The sequence below is a fragment of the Perissodus microlepis genome, chromosome 7, assembly GCF_051167445.1.
Source record: "Perissodus microlepis isolate ML-2025 ecotype Zambia chromosome 7, ASM5116744v1, whole genome shotgun sequence".
Taxonomy (NCBI): domain Eukaryota; kingdom Metazoa; phylum Chordata; class Actinopteri; order Cichliformes; family Cichlidae; genus Perissodus; species Perissodus microlepis.
Genome location: NC_140467.1, coordinates 11,352,476 through 11,375,231, shown reverse-complemented (window position 1 = coordinate 11,375,231; position 22,756 = coordinate 11,352,476). Strand labels below are relative to the sequence as shown.

The following is a 22,756-nucleotide window of genomic DNA, read 5'->3' as shown; positions in this document are numbered from 1 at the left end:
GGTCATATATTAATTAATTAATTAATTAATTAATTAATGAAGTGTAATGGTGTAACAATTGCACATTTCTTGTACTTCCTATAGAACTAAACAAAGCTAAAAGTTAGATTTAACTACTAAAGGTTCTTTGGTCTGTTTTACGCTCTATTCACCGAAGATTTGTAGCCACGTAGTCTGAACCAGCGAGTTTTGCTGTGTATTTGGTGTTCTATGAATAAAGACTCTTGCTAGAAACTAACAAATGTAGCAGCTGTTGGAAATCATCAGTTGGTATTTTGGCAGGAGGCTGTTGTATACAGTTATTGTTTAAACTTAACAGCTTGTTTCCCCAGAAAGTTGATTCCTTTCATCTGGATGTAGCGTTTTCAGATGATGCCCAGATGATCAGAATCATTTCCTTACCTGGGTGGTTGAGTATCCATCAAGACGTTTAGCAACTTGTAATTAGAGTTGAAACAATGACTGAATACCGACTATAAACTGTGTTTACAGGGTAGACACGGCCCAGTGTTAATTTTGTTGACCAATCATTTTTGGCATTCATCATTTCTGACGAAAACAAGACGATAACTAAATAAAAACAAATGCAGGTGTGCAAAAAGTGATGAAATGGACAACTTCATCAACACCTAAATTATGACTAAAACTAAATCGCACTTCAGTCTAAAGACTTACAGCTCACTTCTTTATAATGACCAGCAGGGGGCAACATTTCTGATCGAAAAGAAGTCGAATTTCTTTGCAAAATGAGATTAATTCTCGCTTTACAAACTCTTTTCTGAGGAGTTTTTGACTTTATTAGTATTTTAATTTAATCCGGCATGATATTAATTTTGTGCAGTATGGTCCTATTAAGAGTAAAACAGGATGAACTAGGGCATCCTTTAGGGCAGAGGTCAGCAACCTTCAACATCAAAAGAGCCACTTTAGCTCCTCCTACCAAACAACAGAAGAGAAAGCCAACATAGGCAGTAATGGGGTGGGAGAATGTATGGATCAGTAATCGTATAAAACTGTTTGTTTTGTATCAGGAGAAGGAATTTTATTCAGGCCACGGCCATTTTGAGTGGAAGGTGAGTGATATTTTGTCTTGCTGACACGTTGTTGTTCTTTTAGACACTTTAAGTACAACAAAGTGGATTCTGATAGGTCTACTTTGTTTTAACCCTCTTTTTTCCTAAGAATAGATATAATCTTACATAATATCAAAGTTAATTGCAGATTAACCTTGCCAAGCTAGCTAGCTAGCCAGCACCCTGTCCTCTAAATTGGTCACGTCTACATTCAAGAGAATCGAAATGGCGATGGATTACAAATCAATATTAAAAACGACTTCAAAAATGTTGTCAACAAATCGCTGAGTGCCAGAAGTTAAACCCATCCTTTGTAGTCGATGATAATGGCATGAAGTTAGAAGATGTTTAGATGTGCAAACTCTCATGAAAGTTGTGATGAAGACATTTATTTGGACTGAAGTGGCAAATGACAACATCTCATCATGCAAGAGGTTTCTTATGGCAAACAAAAGTCACATAACTTGTTTGTTTTTAAGCTATGAAAGCCGTTGATTGATTGATCAACTGAGTTCCTGTGTTTCCATATTTGTTTGTTTCTGTTCCTTAACCCTGCTGATGGAAGTGTTTGTAATCTGTTATGCTGATGGTAATTTGGACTGGCTGTTTAAGACAGTACCTAAAAATTATTGCTATGACTCCCTTGTATTGTGGCCGATCACTTTTATTATAAAGGATCTTGTTATTTTTACTGTTATACGTTTATTTAAAAACAAAAGCCTGATTTTAATCTGTTCCTCATTTTCAAAGTGTGTTGCAGAAAAATAACTCTACAGGTTGTCGCCTGACCAAAACTAGAGCAATGAGAAGACATACAGGAAGGTTTTCTGGGTGGGAGCAGCAGGACAGAGCCCGAGGCTGTGAGGGATCAAATTTCTAGGTGTCACAGAAGCAGTTAACGCCTTAAATAGACTTTCTTACAAAATTTACAGACTGAATGAAATGCTGAAATGTTACAGCAACAACACCGATATACTCAGCAGAAATTCCACGAATATCCCATTTCTGTTATCTCCACTGATGAGGACATTGTCTGCTTCTAAGCGCAGTGACTTTAGTGTGTGGCGTTTGCGTGACGCGGTTGTCTTTGTCATAATGGGCCTGCAGATCAGATTAAAGCAGAAATGTTTCCACACTTCTCGTGCTCATGTGAATGCGAGTGAGATAAGGATGCGCTTTTCCCTCTTGTGTCACGGGGCGAGTATGAATTCATTATAGATGACTTTGATTCATGTGGCTTAGCAAACTTCCTCATTAAGGTGTTTGATAGTGCAGCTGACTCATGCTGTTATCTGTCACGCAGACCCCTGGCTGCTCCGAATGAAAGGAAAAACTCCCTCGGAGGAAAAATAGTGGTCACTTTGACGTCACGCCCTCCATAAATGATGGAAAGGACGGCGATGTGCCTCATCCTGGTTTCTATGGTTACAACCGCCCAATATACCGTAATAAATGCAGCGTGCAGGTGGTATGATAATGCAAAATGCACGAGGATTTATGAGGCTGTTTATTTTTTCCGGTGGTGAAAACATGTCTGTGCGGAGCCTGTTTTGACTCTTGGATGGACAGCCAGCATCAATACAGCCACGCAAAGAAGCTTAGCTATAATCCTGGCAGTGGTGAGACGTCGCAGCTGTTTTTCCTCGCCTGCTGCCGCACTAGTTAATTTGCAGCAAAACAGCCTCATATTACAGTCAGAGATCAAGAAACCAAACTACCAGTGTAAGACTTTTCAGCTGCTGCCGCCGCATGCACTCTCCTCTCCTGTTTGTTTTTAGTTCCTCCTCCAAGAATGAACCAATGAAACTGTGCTCACAGGGATCAAAGACATCTCCTGTCTGCATACTGGTTCTTGAGCCCCTTGAAAGCCCCCTTATAAGCTACAGCACATTCTACTTAGGCCTGTTAAAATGAATCTCATCTCAGCTCTGGGCTACCTGCAGGGCATACAGTGGATTTTTAATCATAGGGATGGGTACTTGTCCAGTCGTTTCAGAGAGACTCCAGAGGATCATTTGGTTATACAACTTTATTAAGTAGAGAAAGTACAGTACGTCCTATAATTATCTGCCTGCCATGGGTCAATGTCAGTACTAGTACCTTCTGTAAAAATGACACGAGGATGCGAGTACAACAGAACTATGCAAACATCAGTATATCCAGTGCAGTTTACATGCGAAGATCCCACTGGTTACACTGTAACATGTGAAAAAATAACCAGGTTGTGTCCTTGATGTCTAACGCAAATTAACATTGGCTACATTTTGGATTTTTTTTGCCAGCAATTCTCTTTTTTAGGACTTTCTCAGGTCCCACCCGTGCAAGTGTGAGTAAAATGTGTGTCCTACAAAAAGGTCTTCAGCTTTTATGTTTAAATTTACTGCATACTGGAATATTTTCATTTTATACAGTAAAAGAGATGTCTCTTTTTTCTGCAACTCACCCAAACCATTATTTAAGTCACTTTGTTAGGTGCACCTGTTCAGCTGCTCGTCAGCCAATCGCATGGCAGCAGGTCGGTTCATTTAGGCATATATTAAAAGGTGTCAAAATGATGTGCTGAAGTTCAAACTGAGCATCAGAATGGGGTAGAAGAGCCATTTAAGTGACGCTGAACATGGTATCATTGTCATTGCCTGACCTGACCACAGTATGAAAGATGTGATGTAGCTACCATGACATCATCCACTGTTTCCTGAAGTCCCGTTTTGGAGCCTCAAGAAAAAAATGCCCTTATTGCCATCTCAGTTGCAAAAAACAGAGCAGGTCTGAGCATGCTCCGGACTTGTGACTGACTAATCTGTAGCCAATCAGTGTGCGGTTTTATACCACAGCTAATCCTCCACTCTCAAGCAGAGCTTAAGATTTTCAAAATAGACTTAAAAAATAACCAAAAAGATTGAGTTAGTCAGTGAACTCAGAAGGTAAGCCTTTACAGAGTTCAAGACAGAAAGCTGTTTTTTAATAGACTTCTATAGATTTGAGAGTCTTTTGTGACCACCATCTGGTGCCCTAAAAAAGTCTAAAACACTTTCTCTGAAAGGACAAGACCATAAACTTTTTGGGTGCCACTGCAGTCAGCTAAGGAGAGACAAATTGTTACAATTCAAAGCAAAATTGGACAAAAGTGGACACCAAAACTGTTCAATAGAAGATTTGAACATTGTTTTCTGGTCTCATGAATCTCAGTTTCCACTTAAATGTTCATACTGAATGCTTCCTCTGCCAAGTAATTACTCAGGGTTATGGTGAATCTTTAATGATGAGGACTATTTTTATGTACTCATTGCTTAGAGTTGTTTGAACTGACTCAGTATTCATGGTGAGCAAACAGATGACGAGAGAGATAACCAGCAAGCATCATAAACAGCACAGAGTTGCAGTGGTTAGTGCAGGACAAGAGTGAGACAATAACAGGATTCAGGTAATCCCGCTGGTGTAGCAGATCAGTGGAGATTCATCAAAAGCCACAACTTATTGCACATCATGGAACATATACAAGGAAATATTATCGTGTCATAGCAGGAAGTAACAACAGTATGCGTGACTTATAGTTTTCACTAAGTGTACCAGTAAGGAGAATCAGTCTCCAAATAACAAGAATCCTGGAAGTACCTAACGTAAATGGAATGTGGTCAAGAATGTGCATAAAAATGGACCAACAGGTTTCATGTAATCCAGTTTTTAAAGCCTGAAGCTAAGCGTTTTCACCTTTGCCATTTTTGCTTTTTAAAAACAGGCATCAGAAGCATGGGACGGATTTGACTGTGAAACCGAAAGACACTCTTCAATCATATGGCATGCCCTCCCTAAAACATATCTGGCTTTATCATCAAAGACGACAGCAATCAGTGGTGGAAAGAATCGACCACGATAACATCAGCTGAAATCTCAGTTGACAAATGTTTTTTTTGTGTGTGTGTTTTTCTAAACAAACTGTTAATGGAGCTTAAAGCAAGAAAACCCTTGCAGCAAATGTGAAGAATTAGAAATTTGATGAAATATTTACCCATTAAAATAAATGTATTTTTGATAAAAATCCATCTGCTCTTAAAATCTAAGAGCGAATTTGCCCCGCAATAGGACGCCGGCGAGCTCCAGCTCTCTGCAGTCAATGACTGAGTGAAGAAAGTTCAAAGCTTTGCAACAAAAACAACACCTTTTCTCTGACTCACAGGTGAGCAGGAAGTTTCAGTTTCTACCTTATGCAATAATCTGAAATCTCTCAGCTTTGAGGCTCTGATGTGTGGCAGCATCTAGATGAATTATTCCCCTCCACCCCCAGCCCCTAAAAAAAGGCTCAGAGCTCTTGCTGAGTGTTGGGGAGGATAACTGCAGTCTGTTTCCCTGTGAAATTTACCACTGCAAGTCATTATCTATTAAATCACTCTCACTGTTATCTGCAGAAGAAATCTTAGCCCTGGATTGACTCTTAAGTCCATAATCAATCAATATGAACAAGCAGCTATCTCGGAGGTGTGCACGCTCCGGTCAAGAGGCAATTTCTCAGGCAGCCCAAGGCTCTAAGATTTAGTTTCAGTGGATCCACTGAGATGTTAATGTGAAGCGATGGCAGCCAGGTTCTTTCTTTGGGCAGACATTATGTCTACTGATTATATAAACCAAATATTTCCCAGTTTTGGATTTCACACTGGAACTTCAAAGCTCACAACAAATTCAGAGGAAGGAGCCAAAATATCCTGCTCTTTGAAAGATGAAAGTCCTCCTCCTCCATTACTCTTACACTTCACATAAATGTCTCCCTACTTCAGCGGAGCCCGAGCGTTTTATGCTTCCTGATTGGATGATTTAACTTCCATTCAAATCGAAAAATTCCTTTTTCTTCCCTTTTCCCCCCCAGAAAATGTGATTTGAGCATAAAATATGGGTGAGACGTTAATTACCATTCAACGAGGTCTCCTGTTTGCCTCCCTCTGTGTTTGTGAACATTAATGTTTGATCACAAGCTTCTAGTTGCTTTATGTGTGACATTCTGGGCACGGAATAAATGTCATAAAGAGATAGCTATCAGAAATTAATTTCCCTTCTAAGTCTGAACTGTCAAATGTGCATGTGCCGAAACCAGATAACGCCCGCCGAGAAAATGTCACCATTTCTGCAATATCGTTTTGCACAACAAACAGACAGGCGCTATCACGCTCCCCCCGACTCATTATTAAACAAGATGTAACTTTGAATCGGCGGTTGTTGCTCCCCCGTGCACCTGTGCACAGCTACACCTAGCCTTGGTGCCTTTTTTTCCATGTTCGACATGTTTAAAGAGTCATTTACGAGCAAGCATGTTGACTCTCCTGAAAGGTGGGCTGTGTGTACATCAGACAACAACGTCATGGCCATTATTCACTGTCACTTCGGTGTCCAGGAGAAATATGACTGCCTCAATAAGTGTGTCTCTATAATCTAACCAATTAAAGCCACAGCTTCTTTTTACCAGCAGCCAGCTGTGCCTCCCTGTGTAGCCTGTGAATGAAAAGCAGCACCCCGAACTCCTGACCTATTAGTCAGGTTGTCATGGAGGAGCAGCCCGTGTCTGCAGGCTCTTTGTCTCTCCCTCCATCTCGTTGTGTCGACTATGAGACCTGAAGCGTTAATCATGACTAAAACATCCAGATTTCTTAAGAGGAAGGGCTTGGCTTTACTCAACCTGAGCCTGTGGAAAAGGGACAGGTCCCTCTCATCACAGAGTTCTCAGAAAACAAACACAGACGAGCACATTTGCAAAGAATTCCAAGCCATTTATGCTCCTATTATATTCGCAAACACACTTGTTTTCCTCTGCGGATAATGCATTGTTTTGGCACATGAGCTCACTTGTTTTGTCCTTCACCATCTGGAATAACAATATGAAACATTATCAGAGTGCGGCTAATCCCATCAGTGCTATCAAACAACAGAGACTGTTTCATTTATAATGAGATCTCGTAATGAGGCTGAGTTAATCCCTTAAGCTCGAGGACTGCACATCTGATTTTGATTTCGCAGCGAGGACGTCAGCGGGAGTTTGCCCTCAGCAGACGTGTGATGACGGTGCGCTGATGTCTCAGTGCGATGAGTCATGCTCCACGTCCCCGCTGACGGTACCTCTTCATCACCTCAACACACAGACACACACACACACACCAGTGCCACTTGTCACTCTCCTACAGATCTCTCCTCTGAGCTCCTCGGCTGCACTCGTCACCTCACATCCTTTCACAGCAGCAGCAGCACATTTCTCTACTGACAACCACTGCATGAGCTGATTTGCACAGGCACACTGTCTTCTCTGCCTCAGCCTTCAGAGAGCATGGTACCTTAAACATTAACCCACCTATGCAGTGTGTATGTGTGTGCAGTGTCAGAAACAGCTTGCCCCCTCCAGTATCCCATCTGCTTCCATTCTGCTGCAGTTCCAAATGAACACATACGTATAAAGTGGCCACTCTTGTGTGTTTTCCCTCATCAGCCTGCTTGAGCTCACTCCACAGGAGAGCTGTAATTTTCCGAGTTTTAAATGTGAACGTCAAGTTGTAAAATCATAATAGGAAGTGTCTTTTGTGAGCCACAAATGACGAGCGGGACAGGGTGGTCCTGGAAGTCAAAGGATCCCAGAGGCAGGTTCTGTGTTTGAGAGAACGACGAGGAAGATTGAAAGCAGCTATGAATACAAAGCAACAAAGACCAGCGTATCCACTAAACAAAGTTTGGCATGCCATCGGACCACATCAGCAGCAACAGTTTATAGCTGTTCTGGACAGCATCACTTGGTTGTCATACAAAGAGGAAAGAAGTAATAACCTTAGTAATTTAGAACGTGTCTTTTAGATGCTCGTCATCTGAAGCATGCTGACCTCTTCACAAGGCTTAATGCCCTTAATTTAAATTTCACACAGCTAACATACAGCACAGTTAACCACAAGCTGCTTTTAAAATCAGGTTTGGTCAGCCATCTAGTCCTTATCATGCTCCACTAATCTCTGTGCCTCTCCATCTGTGTGTTTTGTAGACAGCAGGCATGGATGGTAAAAAAAGGTGCTGGTGGGGCTGAAGAGCTGTCTCACGTGTGGTCCTTCATGTGCCCCTGCACAGCAAACACTGGAAAACAGGCTTTTGTTGTAATATGGTGGTTGTTCAACACAGCATACAATACCTAAGGCCACAGTGGACCACAGTGTGGTGTTTGAGTGCAGGCATCATGTTTTGACACCAAGGAGAGTAACATTTCAGATATGAGGGTCGGTCAGCAGGTACAGATATTGACGTCCCTCTCAAGAAGAGTACCATGATTAACCGTATTCTGTAGCGGGAATGGGATATATAGTTTATATAGAGAGTTTTACCTTAGGTGGAAATGTTTGGGTAAAAACCAGTTTTTAGCTACGGAGATGATGAGGATTAATACAGTGTAATAACAAAAACACATGAATAAAATAACCACTATTTTATCATCTCAGAGGCCACAGCCAAATGTTCATTTGCTGATCATTTTTTTTGTCCTTTTATAAATTTTTTGAAAGCTTAAGTTTTAGTTATAATTAATCTTTTTTTTTCTATTTCCTGTGTTTGTTTTGGACCTGAGCAATGTGATAACAAAAAACGTACTAATATGGCCATGAAGAATTTATAAGACCCCAGCCACACAGGCCTAGAGGCTAGTCCACAAAAAATGAGGGACATGAGGTAAAAAGGAGAGTGGCTGCAAGTGGTTGCTTAAGGCTGATGACAGTCACAGAGAAAATAGAGCTATAGTTTCCCCAAAAGTTGATTCATCTGGACGTAGCGTTTTCAGTGGGAGAAATGTTTCGTCACTCATCCAAGTGACTTCTTCAGTCTCAGCTGACTGCAGGTTTCCCCAATCTTATTAACAGTACATTTGCATAGTGACTGAAACTAGCACCACTGAAGGAACAATGGGCTGGGAGGTCAGTTCCTTGATCATTAATATGCAAATTCTAATGACCATTGATCATCAACCACTGATCAAAGCCCACTGATCAATGGCCATGAGTACCATTCACAGAGAGTTCAGTGGTACTAGTTTCAGTCATTATGCAAATTTTCTGAAATCGTCTTACAAATGACATGACTTAATGTGTTTAATTATCCCCACAGTGCATCCACTAAGACAAACTCTTACTGTGTTTTTTCAGTGAGTCAAATTCTGCTATTACATTTTCAATTAGTAATTAAAACTACACTCTGTTTTGGTGATGCACTATGAAATATAAACTATGGATGAGACTGATCTCAAAGCTACCTAGCATTGCATCCAACAAAATAAAATAAAATAAAACAAATGATGGCTTATGGAACTGGATCTGGAAATCCAGCCTCAAGAATTCACACAGTTTACTTTGATGAGAAACACTGAGTGTATATATAGGCTTTGTTTGTTTACTCCCAAATTATGTACTCTGATTACTTCTTTCGCCACTGTTTTTAGCCGTCATGACAAGGATCATTCTTGTGGCCTTCAGATAATATTTTAGGTATAAATTGCATTGCACAATAATAAATCTGTGAAAAACCACACCACAGCAAAAGTAGAGTTAAGGGGAAAAAATGCAGTGCCAAGTTAACCGGGCCTATCAAAGTGGGATAAAAGAGGAACACAATAACCAGCAACGATAAATAAAAAGCTGAAAGTAAGCACTGTAAGATTAAAACTAGACAAGAATTATAAATCCTTATCCAGTACCAGTGTTACTCTACCAGGCCTTACTGCTCTAAAATAAACAGTCTACCTAAAATTCAATAAAAGAACATTTCAGTTTAGGAGATTTACTCTCCCTCTAAATACCCCCTGCCTGACCACAGAAAGCAGAAGTAGATATAAATGAGGGCAGTGCTATATTACAACCCAGGCTGTCGATGTGAGAGATAAGCCTGCTAGCAGTAGGGGAAAAAGGTAAACATCCAGGGAGATTAGATGAAGGACATGCACAGTTCAAACAGTGGCCTGAGTGGCAAAATACTGCTTGCGGCGCCAAAACAACTTCATCATCTAGATTTCAGACGGAAAAGCAAAAGGTCAGTTCAGCTCAGATTTAATTTTAGCTTAAGTTTGATACGTTAAAGCCACAATCTACTGGGCAGTTGTAACAAGCAGAAGTAGGCATGCCGACTCAAAGCTGAGCCTGATCTTATCTGGAGCGTGTTACAGCTGTCAGTGCTTGCTGGTCTGCTCCTGAAGCCTGAGGACTGGGTGTGGTTTCAAGTCAGCCTGCTGCCTCTTTGCTGGGAAAGGGACACACAGACACACACGCATAGACCAAAAGCTACAGTCAAACTTGTTCAGGTCACGTGACACAAGTGAAGCCAAAAGTTCATCTTGTTCACATCTGCTTCTGGAATCCCTCACTGATGACAAACAGTGAAGCGAGGCACAAAGTTGCTCATAGTACTGTGAGTTATACCAAACAGCCAATTGTTTGCCTAACTAATTTTGCACAGGGTGGAAACACCAGTGTGGAGATGAATGGTTTATGTAAACGGGTTTTCCACAGAGGAGCATCTCAAAGGTCACATTATTCATTTGACCCAGTTGGTTCTGCATAGTGAGTCACACAGAGGAACTCCACCTCAAAGATTTTCTGAATGGACAACATGGTTAGATTTAAAGAGACGGGGGAGGTGAGCTTGTGTGCACTAAAGTGACAGACACCAGTGCACTTGCGTGGCAAGTGAGTCATCCTACCTGTCTGCTGGCAAGTAACTAATGTAATGGAAAGCAGAACTGCCAGTTCTTGGCCGTGTCTTGTTACAGTGGGTGATAGGAAGAGAGATTAGCTTGCATAAAGAACAAATGCACACACATCCTAAATGAGCATGCTGGTGGTCCATAGGCACTGCACAAAGTAGTCTACATGATGGAGCTGTACACTGTCACGTGGGGGCAGTGTCAAAAGTATGTCTCTTGTTTGGCTCATCTCAAGGATTAGCCTCTGTCAGGTAGGACACACAAGTCACAGAGAAAAATAACATTTTTTTAGTGAAGTGAAAGTTCATAAGTGTCCAAAACTGGGCCCACCAGCCATCGTCTGTACTTCTCTTTTTGAGCTTTGATGGTTTGAGGTTCTTCGTCTTCGTGGTGACCTTTGATGTTGTTTCCTTTCCTGCTCAAGTCAACATTTCAACCAACCAGCATTCAAATTATGTTTAGTGTCATCATAGCTGCCCACTGTGAGCTTTTTAGAGGACTCCAGTGTGCAAGTTTGACTACTCTGAATTCCTGTAATCCCTGTCTCTAGCTAGCCAAAGACCCATTAAAACTGGCACCAGTGCATGGCCATAAATCCCACACAACACCCTTTTAATTAAACCTGCAACACAGAACACGTCAAACTGCTTTTCTGTCTGTGTTTTGGACACGAACAAGCCACTATGCCAGTCGTTTATCCTTACTCACAGTCAGACTTGATCAGGCTTGATCACTGTGAATCTATCTGTGCGCTTTCCTGCTTAAAGAAGTGTCGCTGGCACCTGTCTGCTTCCCTCCCTGTCGAATATGGGTGTGCCTCAGAGGCCTTGGGAAAAGATTTCCACACTTAGCTTAACATCTTCAAAAATGTAAACAAACAGAGTGCTATATCAACGGTCATTTATACTGTCTGTTTGTTCCAACTAAATATTTGTTATTTTATGTCACACACGCACATGCGTACACTTGAAAACTGACAAGCTGTTTTATCTGTTTTACAAAGGCTGGATGTCCCGTATGTCCGAGTGAGTAGCCTGAGGCTTAACATGAAGTAACAGTTAGATTAAAAACAGGAAATTAATTAAATGAGTGCGCAGGAAATACTTTGGTAGACTTTAATAGCCATGTAACTGTGTCTCTTATGCTATTTATAGACTTTGCTCACTGTCCATTGTTTTTTAGATCGTCACTGGTGAACATTTCAAGCTTTAATTGAATGGCAAACCCACTTATATATTACATAACCGGTTATATTTAAGCCGTGTCCTTCATTCCCAGGTGTCACTTCAATTAGTCACCTCAAAGTTTACCTTGGGTCCCACTCTTTTGGGGTCATTAAAGGTTAATTCATCAAGTGTCTGTATATCCTTGACATTCCTTGATCTCTGGTGACATCACTGCTAGCGTCAGCTTGTCAGTACTCATTCACAGTATTGCAGTGTTGGTTAATGGGGAAATTATGGGTCAGCAGGGGTAGTGTGTGGGCAGTCTGTGCACAGGAAGACGGACAGCCCATCTACCAGCAGAGAGTGTCTGTTGTCAGATGGCAGTAGTGTCAAAAATGTGTGGTACAACCGGTCTATTGGCTACTGTAGGTCCTTAAAACAGCTGCCAAGAAGAGCAACATTATAAAAACACAAAGAGCTGAAGTGAAACTGAGTGTTAAAAACAATGTCTAGTGTCCACTGCAGCCACTATCTTGACTTTTCATGCTGTATGCTTTCTTTTTTCTTTCTTTTTTCTTTCTTTTTTAAACATTTGTCCTATTCCTGGTGAATGTCACAGGTGAGATTTTGGAAAACAGCTTGAAAATATGTTTGCGGTGGTTGAAAACTCCTCTCCGTAGGCTCTCTGTGAGCAGATAACCTCAGCAAATTTAGTAGCATAAATTAAGCATAAGACAGTTCACCACTTCACAGTATCATTGGATCATGGTATTTTAACTGAATTAATATTGTGATGAGAAACCTGGAAAGTGAATGATATCCCTATAAGCATAAACCGTACTGTGTGTTTACAGCTAAGTAGAACAGTAGGGAACGCTTACGTGTCAAAGTTGTTAATGTCAGCATGTGAGCATGTTAGGATAATAAAACCTTATAACAGATGTTTAGCCTCACAGCACTGCTTAGATAGGAATAGACTAAGAAATAAAGTGCTGTAAACAGCTGATTTATTCCCCCACAATTACATCTTTTAGCTCGTTAAACAAATTTTAATACAAAGATAACTCAAACAAAAACTATCACCACCATCTTTGACAGCTTGTGTGATGATCTTTTAATTAAATGCTGTGTTAGTTTTACCCCAGATGTTACGGGAGTAAAATATTCCCAAAAATTTGACTTATGTTTCGTCAGTCTGCAGAATATTTTCCCAAAAGTCTAGAAGATCACCAAGATGTTTCTCTGGCAAATGTGAGATGAGGCTCTGTGTTTTTTGGTTTTTTTTTGGTTGGCTGTGGTTTTCTCCTTGGAGCTCTCCCAGTTATTGTTAAATCATGAAATCTGACCATAACTGAGTAATTTTGATATGCTGGGCTTTTTCCCCCCTTTATAAATGAAATAATCATTTAAAAACTGCATTTTGTATTTACTCTAGGTATCTCTGACTAATATTAAAATTGTTTGATTATCTAAAATGTGTAATTATGAAAAAAAGGAAATCAGAAAGAGGTGAAATACTTTTTCACATCACTATGTGTTTGTTAACATTTTATTATATTTCCCATCTCTTCCAAGCCAGCATTGCACTCCAACAACACTGTCACACAGACAATCTCAAGGAAACCGATGAAAATCACGCAGAGATTCTTCTTCTGTGTCGAAACTTGCACACCAATTACCCACAAAGCAATTTGATTTATTTGTTTGGAAGCGTGTAGTCTTCAGACCTAAGCAGCACTGCTTCAAGCAACATCTCCTGAGACAGTCTTTACACTTAAAAGAGTCCAAATGACTTTAGAACATTTCTTCACACATGCTCCGGTACTCACAAAGACTTGAAAACAGAATTTGTTGTTCAAAAGTAACAAAGTTTCCCTTTACTGTCAGACTCCAGGAAACCACTCCAGGATTTTATCAGTCAATTCTTCAGTCGGATCCAGTGTGATATTAGAAGGAAAAACGTTTTGCACTCACACTGAGATCCATATATTACAAAATTACAATGATTATTAAGGTGAGTCTTACAGTACTTCCCCATGAACGGAAGCTTTATAAAGTGTCTTTCACCTTTCCAACAATAAAGTCAGAAGAGTAAAGGTGGTGTAAGCAAAGCTCCAGAAGCTACCAAGCCCACATCCCCCTGGGGCCAAAGAGAAGGAGATTCCTCCCCTCCACTTGTTTGTTTTTCTCTCCTCAGAAACTGACAATAGCCGTCTCCTGTTCTTCTGCCCTTCCTTTAGTGGCTATTCATATGTGTATTGCAATTGCGTTTTGCACTTCACATTCTCTCTTATGAACTTGATGAAGAGGAGCAGAGAAAGAAGGAACTAATTATTTTATTTTGTATTTTTTTGATCCAGATAACTGTGTTTAAAATTGTAAAATAGGATTTTGGCCCCTTAGCTGAGAACACTACAATCTTCTAGTTATGTGTGTACTTTGATGCTTTACTGTCCTGTCAGGAGATGCTAGACAAAATTACTGATAATACAAAACCCCAATGCTAACTGAGTCGATCTGACCACACTTATTATAATTTATTCTGGAAATCAAATGAAGGTTTTAATTTTGGATTATTTTCAAACTAAACTCTAAGTGCCACTTTGCCAAGTTTATATAAATGTATCTTAACATTCGTTAGCCTGAAAGCAGAAAAGGGATGTTTGATGAGTGCTCTAAATACTGACAAATATCTAATCAGCTGACCACGTGCAAACAACTGAGTTTAGTATCTACACAGGTGGTTACTATGATCTACTGAAATTCAAACTCAATATCAGAAAAGGGGAAGAAAAGTGAAGTGGCATGGTTGTTGGTGTGAGACGGGCCAGTTGGAGCATTTCAGAAACGTGTAATATAGTGGGTTTTTCCACACAACCACCTCTAGGGTTAATAGAAAATGGTCCAAAAAAGAGAAAATATCCAGTAAATGCCAATTCTGTCCGAGAGAAAATACCTCATTGGTGTCAGAGCTCAGATGAGAATGGTCTGACTCTGCCAATCTGATAGGGAAGCACTTCAGAGGGTCATTAATATGGCCCGAAAAGTCATTGGACATCCTCTTCCCTCCCTGAAGGACCTCTACAGCACTCGCTGTCTCAAGAGCGCACGCAGCATCCTACAGGACTGCACACACCCAGGACACCGGGTATTTGAGCTGCTGCTGTCTGGCAGGAGGTTCAGGCTGCTGAGGTCGCGGACGAACAGATTCAAGGACAGCTTTTACAACAGGACAATAGCCCTAATCAATGCAAACAGCTGACCTGATTGCCTACCTCCCTGGACTTTTTTGTGGGGTAACAACAATAAAAATAATAATATTTATATTCATAACAAGGTTTAATAATAACAATGTGCAATACACATACACTTATTTTCCTTTTTATTACTTTTATTACATAAGTTGCTGTGTTGCGTTGTCATGTGTCGTGATGTGTTGTCTTGTGTTGTACGTGCTGACGTGGGACAGTTTTCCAATTTCATTGTACTATTGTACTATTGCACTATGTGTGGCTGTGCAATGACAATAAAGACTCCTATCTTATCTTATCTTATCTTATCTTATCTTATCTTATCTTATCTTATCTTATCTTATCTTATCTTATCTTATCTTATCTTATCAATAGTAACCCAATTTGTTACATTCAAGGTATGCAGAAGAGCATCTCTGAATGCACAACACATCAAACCTTGAAGCAGATGGGCTACAGCAGCAGACCAACACTCTGGTCAGCTAAGAACAGGAATCCGAGGCTCCAGTTTGCACAGACGCACTAGAACTGGATAGTAAAGAATCACAGTAACGTTGTCTGGTCTGATGAGTCTCAGCTTCTGCTGGGACCTTCGGGTGGCAGGGTCAAATTTAGCATAAACAACCTGAAAGCATTAATCCTGCCTTGTATCAACAGTTCAGGCTGCTGGTGGTGTAATGGAGTGTGGTATATTTTCTTGGCACTATTTGTAGTACCAACTGAGTATTGTTTAAAAACACAGAGTACCTGACTATTGTTCCTGACCATGTCATCCCTTCATGATGACAGCTTACCCATCTTCCGATGGCTGCTTCTAGCAGTATAACAGACCATGTAACAAAGCTCAGATCATCTCAAACTGGTTTCTTGAACATTACAATTCACTGTGTTTAAATGGCCTCCGCAGTCACCAGATCTCAATCTAACAGAGCACCTTTGGGATGTGGTTCAACTGTAGATTCACATCATGGCAGCCAACAAACTGTGTGATGCTCTCATGTCAATCTCTGTAGGATGTTTCCAGCACATTGTTCAATATATGCCATGAAGACTTAAGATAGTTCTGAATGCAACAAGAGCTCCAACTCAATATTACAATGGCGTACCTAATAAGGTGGCTGGTGAGTGTATATATCATGTAGACATATCATATCCAAGCTTGGCTTTTGCACCACATCCATGCTCTTAATATTTCTATTTAAAGTTTGTTTTAAAATGTTTTATTTTGTAAACCAATAAATTTAAAGTTGTTGTTTTTTTTATTTTAATAAGTACTTGTAATAATAATAAGCTGAACAGCAGTGCCAAATAAACAATACATGGATTGATGATAAATAGCGCACAATACCCTCATAACACGTTGCAAAACTAGAATAATTAGCTGGCTGGCACTGTCCATCTGGACTTGGATAAAACTATTAATTTAACTCTGACACTTCCCAGTGGTCTAATTAACTCCACTTTAACATGTATGCCGCTGAGTTAGTTCTCAGTAATGCCAGGAGTAAACGTACGCCAACACCTTTGGTGCCAACACGAGTGTTAACCTTCTGTTTATGTTTGTTGACAGCTGGCCAAAATAACCGTAGGGTGCACTCTCTTCACAGTGAGACAGAGCTAAAAATACATGTGCTGTGCATAATGTAAACTTTTCAAATTACAGTTCCTCCTTTTGCGAGTTTAGCCGTACAGCGAAAGCAGCTACTGGTGATAGATAAAGTTGTTGACTTTGGGGTTGCGCAGGACAGATGAGGTAGGCTCGCTCCGGCTCCTGAAGGTTTTATGAATGCTAAAGTGCCCGTCCAGAGATCAACAGATGTTAGCTTCCACTCCTCTCTGATAATGACCTGCTGATTGAGGGGATGCAGTCTGTGTCTCTGACTAAGTAGCATCTCTCAGCGGGAACAGAACTGACGCACACTTCTGTTCCACAAAAAGGCGAACATGATGAAGTCTTTTGTCACTTGTAGTCTTTAAAGGGCTCTGAGCTTTTCTTTCTCACAGGACAAACGTCAGCGTTCCTTAATCTTTTATTCTGTAACCAAGTGGCTAAACACTGCTGACATTTGTCAGCGTTTCATCATCCTCATGTTCACCTCTTTTCAATATTCACATTTGCATTTCATGATCACATTAGACGCAGCAGCCAGCCCATCACCCACACTCCGAACTAAAGACCACTCCACCGCCCTGTGCTGAATCACACTGGCACCCTTCTTGCAGACAACGGTGAAGTGGCATTGTGCGCAACAGGTGACTAACACAGTTCAATCCACTCAGCAATGTGCCTTCAAACAGAAAGAGGCTGCTGAGATTTAGCCTCATTGTCTTATATTTTACAGCCATCACGTCTACAGTGAAATACGACATCTGTTGCTGCTTAAATTTACGCAGGCAGGTACAAGCTTATCCACTGAAACATGCCACACTACTAAAATTCTCAAACGTCACACTAAATATTTAGTTTAGTGACAGACGAATATAATCTAAACCAGCACGAAGCTCTGATTGTCTACCTTTAGGCACAAATAAGTTTGACTCCACAGCACACAGCCCTAATCAGCTCCATCAAAACAATCATTAACTAACCTCCTGCTGTCTCTTACTGCACGCACAACGCTGGGCCAGATTCCAGACAACACCTCAGACACTCCTCGTCCTTACCTCTCACACATCACGTCGTGCACATATCTCCGTAACACAAACAGAACCTTATGTACAGCACTCATTATAACCTACACGCACACTGGGGGAAAAACACTGTGTTCAGTAAATCTGAACAAAGTTCACTGAACCTTTTTCAGTCTTTCACTGATACATAGTATTTTGGGGCGTATAGATGTTTTTCTTATGAATTACTCTGAATTACAGCTTCTCAGTTAATGGTACAGTATGATTTACACCTAGAAAAAAATGCAGACAAATGTGATATTTGTTACTACTCTCCAGTCAGAGAGCCACTGTCTAATAATCTTTAATTTGCTCTAATGGGTGTGGGGCTATTCAAACATTAGTACAGAGCTCACATTATGGCTTTTAGAATTAAATTAATGGACACAATTTTACTTTTTATGAAATTGCTTAATATGGAATAAAATGCTGTGCGGAAAAAATGTTACAGCAACATCATGCAGGGGGAAACAAATCGCATTAAAAACATCTGCTAATATGTTTTCGTTAAGTCTTTTCACTGGTGTTATACACAATCTCATCTAATCACTGTGGTGCATTACTGTCTCATTCTCACGTGTTCGGGTTATCTAGAACAAACATTTAAACTATAAACAATCAGGTTTTCTGCAGTGACACACCAATCTCCTCTGTGTTTATCCTGACTCTTTAATGGTGTAAAGGTTATAAACCCAAACCAGTGGCCATAACGTGAGCGCTGCGCTCCCATAGGTCGGGATGTTACGAATGCACCGGTGATAGGCAGCCTTTGCAGGCTGTTAGGAGGAAGCCATCTGCTCCTGTTTATGGCCCATTAACCCTGCTACCCCTGGATAACCAGGCCGCCCCCACAGCAACAGGTTCAAGAGGTCTGGGCGGCTAACTGGGATGATATCTAATTGTCATTCATGTTGAAAAAAAAAAAGTAACAGCCCACTTCTTGTTTCCGTTTCATTGCATTTCATTAGTTCATAACATTATCATCAAACAACAATAACTGGAAAGTCCTTACCTTCCCAGAAGTCCATAGGCATACTGCGAATCTGTTAGCAGTAATGTGATCTCTCCTTTCTGCATGGACATGACACACTCCTCCAAGGCCTGCAGGTCTCAAAGTACAAGTCATTTAGAGGATTGAGTACGTATTATTTGAATTACACAAAAGACAGTGTCTGCTTCTTCTAACTGACTGCAACGTTAGATGATGAACTCCAAGTATCTGAACCTGGTTTTCCGATATGCTAGCTTGATGACTGTCAATGTCAGTCTGTCTGGTTGGTCTTATAGGTCTCGTTTGGACTTGGTTGTTTTGATATCAGAGGACAAGCAATGATTTTACGCGTGTGCCACTGAGGTTTCCTCTTCTGCCACCACAAGAGGTTGATGGTTAAGTCTAATATTTATTGGATGGCTTACCTTTACATTTGGTTTAGATATTCATATATAGCTCAGAATATCTTCTGAATAAATAAGACAGAAAAACGTTGGTGAGCAATTCTGTTTTTTTATGATTATATAACTAATAGCTATCTCATGAAGTTTCTTCCTGTTATAATTTAGTTTTTCCTTCCCGAGTCACCAAGTGTTGGCTCATGGGAGATCGTGTGATTGTTGAGGTTTCTTTCTAATATTTTAGGGTCGTTACTTTACAATATAAAGTGTCTTGATTGACTATTGTTGAGAACTGGTGCTATATGAGAAAAAACTGATTTGAATTTAATTGAACCTCATCAAGAGGATTCTGCCTCATTTTAGCAAAGCAGCAACTAATTATTTCATCTGTAATTATCTTATGAGCAGTAATTAAGTAGTAATTAACCAGTTCCAGATTTTTGGTTTCAGCCTGGCTCTTGCTTCTGACCTCCACTACACTTTTTGTTTTTGTTTTTTCTTTTGTTTTAATCACAAACAGGCCCATGTTCTGAGTCACTCTCATGTTAGCATACTGATGTTAGCTCACGGACTCAGCAGCTTGGCTAGAGAGATTTCCTGACCTACTTTTTGTATCTCTATCCGTCACTGTGTGATGTAATACAGAGACAAACAAGTGTGATGTAATACACACTCTCAATAATGCAGAAACACACGTCGTGGCAGAGGCTTAAAGCTTTCACCTGGTTCACATCTCCCTCTCCAATAACAAAGACAAGCTTGCAGTCCTTTTCCACCACAGTGCGGTCCTCCAGGACACACTGCATCTTTACAGTAACCTCCTGGTCCCAGGCAGGGTGCGGGCCCTGTGGAGTCCCAGGCTCCAGCACTTTCTTCCTCAACAGCCGGTCCTCTGCATGAGGAAAGAAGAAAAGATTGTGCAGAAGGAAATAGGGTTAATCTGCTGTGGGTAAACACGTGCTCAGAAACAGCCACAAACAGGCCGGGCCTGAGCTCAGTCACATTTTGGTCACTTGTTTTAGTTTGTCATCAAAACTATATGAGATAGATAAAGGTTATAAAATCTAATTTATTAGTTTTTTTTAAAGGATTTCCTACCAACACATAATGTATCTTACCTGTAATCTCTGTCCAATCTTCTGCCATGAACAGCTCTTCAAAGCTTGTGGAAGTCCACTCCTGTGTGGCATATTCAGGAAAGAGACTCTCCGTGGAGCTGTCCCTCTCCAACACATCATCTTCTGTTGATGGGTCTTGAAATCTTACCATCTTCCAACTGTTTGATTTTTTGAATTTCTTCACTGCCTTGCATCCTGTCTCCCCACTCTCTTGCTCAGGATCAGAGGGGCTTTTTATCTCAGTGTCTTTATTCTCTGCTGCACTTCTCTCTGTTTCAGCCTGCTCACTCCCAAACAGCTCCTCGCCTTCCTCTGCAGGCACACGGGGCAGCTCATTGAGACTGTCTCCATCAACAAGTCCGAAAATTGCCTCCTTCACCTCAGAATCTGTAGCCGTTACTCCAGGGTCATTATGCGCTTCACAACATGGCTCTGTCTCCATTTCACTACAGAGAGCATGGGCCTCCAAAAGAGATGATCCTCGTTGTTCACCCAGTGGTTCCTTAGGTGTAGGTTAGGAGTTCTGTTCACCAACTATGGTGTGTCAGTGCAACAAAATATCTCCTTCAAATAATATTTACAAAAATCCATGTTGCGCTTCAGTAAATCCAGGTCAGATCCTTAAATCCTAGCTTCATCAGTGGTTTTTTCAAAGCGTTGGTCCCATGCCTACTTTCAGCACTTCTGGCGCACTTTGACCTGTCCTTTTTCCGCTCGTATCAGTCTTAGTCTACGTAGTTCAGTGATGACACTTTAGTACACACACACAAAAATGATCAATGTAAAGAAACTGCAACGCATCGACGCACTCTCAGCCAGCAGGGCTTGTGCAGTGGTAATCTACAGGATTAGAAGAGAAAAACCTAATCTGCCAGAACGTCTGTAAGCTTCTTAATGACTTCACCGTTGTGCTCCATAACGCAGTTTCCATGAATGCAGTATCTACCAATGAGCTCTCAGCAGACACAAGCTCCCACTTAATTTACCCCAAGTTGCACTGGAGATTTGTATATTCGCTGAAGTGTCACAGGATTCACAGATGACCCGTGATAACACCCAGGCTGCAAAGATGACCGTGGATTACAGTTTATGCACAATCCATTTGGCTTTAGTCACAGTTATTCGTTAGAAATGGAAATAAATGCAGTGTTTTATCCATCACGCTTTCCATGCGATGTTTGCTTTTGTCATGGTTGTAAAGAAAATATATGCAAATGTTTCATCTTTAAAACACACAAGCCAGATTTTTTTAAGCTGCTATTTAACTTTACACCCCAGGCCAACAGCAGATTTACACTAAAGCAACACAACATATATACACTACGTGAGTAAAAGCACTGGGCTGTCTACATATTACAGCTACAAGAGCTGCTTGGCCATTGACTCATGCCCGAAAAAAAGCTTCTGGTGCTGTTTCCTGTTGATGTTAATGCCAGAGGAAGTTATTGAATCACTAGCGCATTGGCAACTTTTACAACATCAGTGACCATACTCTACAACTTTACGTGGTCTGTGCCTTTGTGCCTTTTAGTTGCTGTGGTTCTTAAATGCTTCCACTTTGAAATAATGCCACTTACAGTTGACCATGGAATATCCAAGAGAAAATACATTTCAGAAACTGACTTATACTGGTTGCATTGTGTTATAGTATCATGCCCATTGCATGGATAGGTGCTTGATTTGACACAACTGTGGCAACAAGACTGAAAAACTCTGACTTTGAAGGTTATGAGGTGTGGCCCAAAAGCATTTGTCCAAACATGTATGGGAGCAAGATATTTGGAAAAGTGAGATTTCTTTTTTGTTCTACACTTCCAGTTAGATTTATCTCATAATAAAAAGTGCGATAAACTATTCTGCTTTTTTTTTAAAAAAAAACTAGGAAGTGAAACTTTTTGGATTTAAAATCCATTTCATGACAATGCCCATGAGTGCGGGAGCTCAATCACTGGGAAAAACGCCCTGCTCTGAATCCAGGAACCTCTGGCTGTGGGGCAACAGCACTATCGTTCACAGGTAATGATATAACGCTATCAGGTTTGTGCTAATGTAACAGAAAAAAAAACAGAAAATAATAACCCACTGACGTTGTTTCAGTAACAGATCACTGTAAAATTATTTCCCACTTATCATTTTACCATATCAACACAGCAATACCAAAATCTGAAGCATTGCAAAATACACCCTATTAAGTGGTTTATGATCACACTTTTATTTCAAAAATAGTTTGTAAACCCTCAAGTAGAGAACTGGCTAATATGTATACGTAAATAAGAGCTGGCTGTGCTCTTTAATCAGCAGCTAAAGTAAGTTATCTGTTAAGAAATGAATGAAAGTGCTTATTTGATTTCTGCCATATGGAGATAAGATAGGCCACACATGTTTT

At 40.6% G+C, this 22,756-nt stretch overlaps 1 protein-coding gene across 1 annotated transcript in view; it reads right to left on the bottom strand.

Annotated features, from left to right (window-relative positions):
- Positions 1–22,239, bottom strand: part of fkbp16 (FKBP prolyl isomerase 16) — a 32,107-nt gene extending 9,868 nt beyond the window's left edge. The window contains exons 1-3 of the mRNA XM_084933381.1: positions 20,371–22,239; positions 19,975–20,144; positions 18,873–18,961 (exon numbers count right to left, since the gene is read on the bottom strand). Coding sequence (XP_084789507.1) covers positions 18,873–18,961; positions 19,975–20,144; positions 20,371–20,812 — 701 coding nt within the window. The 5' untranslated portion in view covers positions 20,813–22,239. The remainder of the gene's footprint in view (positions 1–18,872; positions 18,962–19,974; positions 20,145–20,370) is intronic.
- Between the last annotated feature and the right edge of the window lie 517 nt (positions 22,240–22,756).